Source organism: Pollicipes pollicipes, unplaced genomic scaffold, assembly GCF_011947565.3.
Source record: "Pollicipes pollicipes isolate AB1234 unplaced genomic scaffold, Ppol_2.1 Scaffold_3447;HRSCAF=4054_pilon_pilon_pilon, whole genome shotgun sequence".
Lineage (NCBI taxonomy): Eukaryota > Metazoa > Arthropoda > Thecostraca > Pollicipedomorpha > Pollicipedidae > Pollicipes > Pollicipes pollicipes.
Window position 1 is genome coordinate 15,177,400 of NW_023596297.1, and position 2,165 is coordinate 15,179,564.

General features: G+C 55.9%; 1 protein-coding gene across 1 annotated transcript in view; it reads right to left on the reverse strand.

The window, feature by feature from the left end:
* Nucleotides 1–1,804, reverse strand: part of LOC119092684 (uncharacterized) — a 10,177-nt gene extending 8,373 nt beyond the window's left edge. Inside the window, exon 1 of the mRNA XM_037215649.1 lies at nucleotides 1,743–1,804. Within this exon, the coding sequence (XP_037071544.1) occupies nucleotides 1,743–1,766 (24 nt within the window). The 5' untranslated portion in view covers nucleotides 1,767–1,804. The remainder of the gene's footprint in view (nucleotides 1–1,742) is intronic.
* Nucleotides 1,805–2,165: the final 361 nt, after the last annotated feature.

Genomic DNA, 2,165 nt, shown 5'->3' on the forward strand with positions numbered 1-2,165 from the left:
TTTCTGCGGTGACATGACAAAGCTAGCGGAACCCGGAAAATAACGCGAAAGAGAACTTAGTGCACGTAATCATACTGCTGTGTGATGGACAGGCTAGCGTGGCTGGCCCGCAAGTCCGCCGCCTCCACCTAAGCCTCAGGAGCGGTGCGTATGGGCGTCTCATGAAGCTGGCGCCTGGCCGTCGCCCAGATGGGACCGGGCGCCAGGTTACGCGCATAGATAGGAGATCAGCTGGCGCCTGGCCGTTGCCCAGATGGGACCGGGCGCCAGGTTACGCGCAGAGACCGGGGGTCAGCTGGCCCCTGGCCGTCGTCCAGATGGAACCTGGCGCCAGGTTACGCGCAGAGATAGGAGGCCACCTGGCACCTGGCCGTCGCCCAGATGGGACCGGGGGCGAGGTTACGCGCAGAGATAGGTCAGCTGGCGGTTGGTCGTATGACACCAGCGTGTGCTGACTTAGGCTTTACGATGCGCTCAGCTGCTATGGCTGTATGGCGTCGCCTGCCTCACACCCTAGCAGGAAGGGCGGGCACCGCGGGGAATCGAGTCCCGTGCCTCTGGTTTCCCAGACGCGCAGTGGTTAACGCTTACGCGTTAGCCACCACGCTACCGGCATTCCCCCCCCCCCCCCCCCCCCAACACTGGGTTGGTGGCCCGTAACGATGACCCTTCAGTAACAACAAGTAATCTTTTCATTACAATATTGGAATAGCGAGTAAACGACAGATTTATTCCTGTAGTATCATATAGACCCTGCTTTTCCTCCTCCTCCCCCCCCCCCCCCCATAAGAGAGTTATCAGTTCCACGTCATCCCGACACAGTGCTAAGAACCGAAAACCGCAGCTAAGTCGACTGCATCCGGTCAAAGGCAAACCGCCAGCTGTAAGCACGGATTATTCGAAATCGAAGGCGTCATAAAGCCTTTGAGTTACTAGGAGCCAGCGGGACTGGTTGGTGGCGATTGTGCAACGGATCGTGCCCGAGGTCGTTATCCTATCTTGGGTTGTAGTTAGTCGACCATCGAAAGGACGCAGCGGCCGCGGAGCGGTGCCCCTGGTAGCATGGCAGAGTATGGGAAGCCGTGCGGGCTGTGGATTCAGACGGAGAGAAGCGAGAGAAACGAGTCGTCGAAAGAAATGTGGGGTAAGTGGGAAGACACAAAACTCCTGGAGCAGGCATGGGTTTGAGAAGAAATAAAGCAAACGTTAACTTCACCTAAGAGTGTCATGTTTAAACCTGTCTGCCTGTTCTACGAGATACGTTTATCTGTGCTCAGCTTGTCTAAAAAGCCCCTGTATGATTTTGTAGTAAATGCTCACAAATAGCTTAACCTAAATATTATCAGATGAATTAAAATCTGTGTCAAATGCCGTGGCACCTACACCTATAATTCATCGTCACACAGGTTGGCATGACTGCCGAACAGGCTACATCAACTGGCATTTAAAAGTTGCAGTGCAACCGAGTAACCAGTTTCACTTAAGCATCTTTGGATAACTGGAAGTGAATAGGCTCATTATTTCGAACTTGTGATAGCTTGATATATGTGACACAAAAGGCCTCAAACCCAAGGTCTACTTACATTGTTCTGGTTGATCACGATTTCACTTGTTGACTCAAAAATCGAACAAATCACACAATACTCGGACAACCAACACCAAATCACACAATGTTCGACAACCAACAGCCAAATCACACAAACCACCGTTGTCCCCACCCCGACCTATGCTCGTACGCTTACCGCAGCAGTTGTCGTTCTCTCCATGGTTGCGGACGTCTCGTGCGACCTGCCCCGTACCGTGTCAGCAGCGTACTGTTGCTGGTCGGCCGGCGCGGCCGGTTTTATGGTCCGGTCGCCGCCGGCGGCAGGCGGCGACCGGGCTTTCCAGCCGGCCACGAGCGGCGCGCTACGCTGGAGACTCGACCCCCCTGACGATGAGGGGGGGGGGGGGCGGAGTCTGGTCCCATGCCCATGGACGCCGTCGGGCTCGGCACCGCTGGTGATGCAGCACCACCGGCACCGCCTCTGAAGCCGGTTCTCAGCTGGCGGCGTTGTACTCCCCTGCAGACTGGGCACCGCTGACCGTGCACTGAGGCCAGCGTTTATCTGATGGCGACGGCTTGCCTGCAGACTGGACACCACAGTCGATGGACTCAGGCCAGT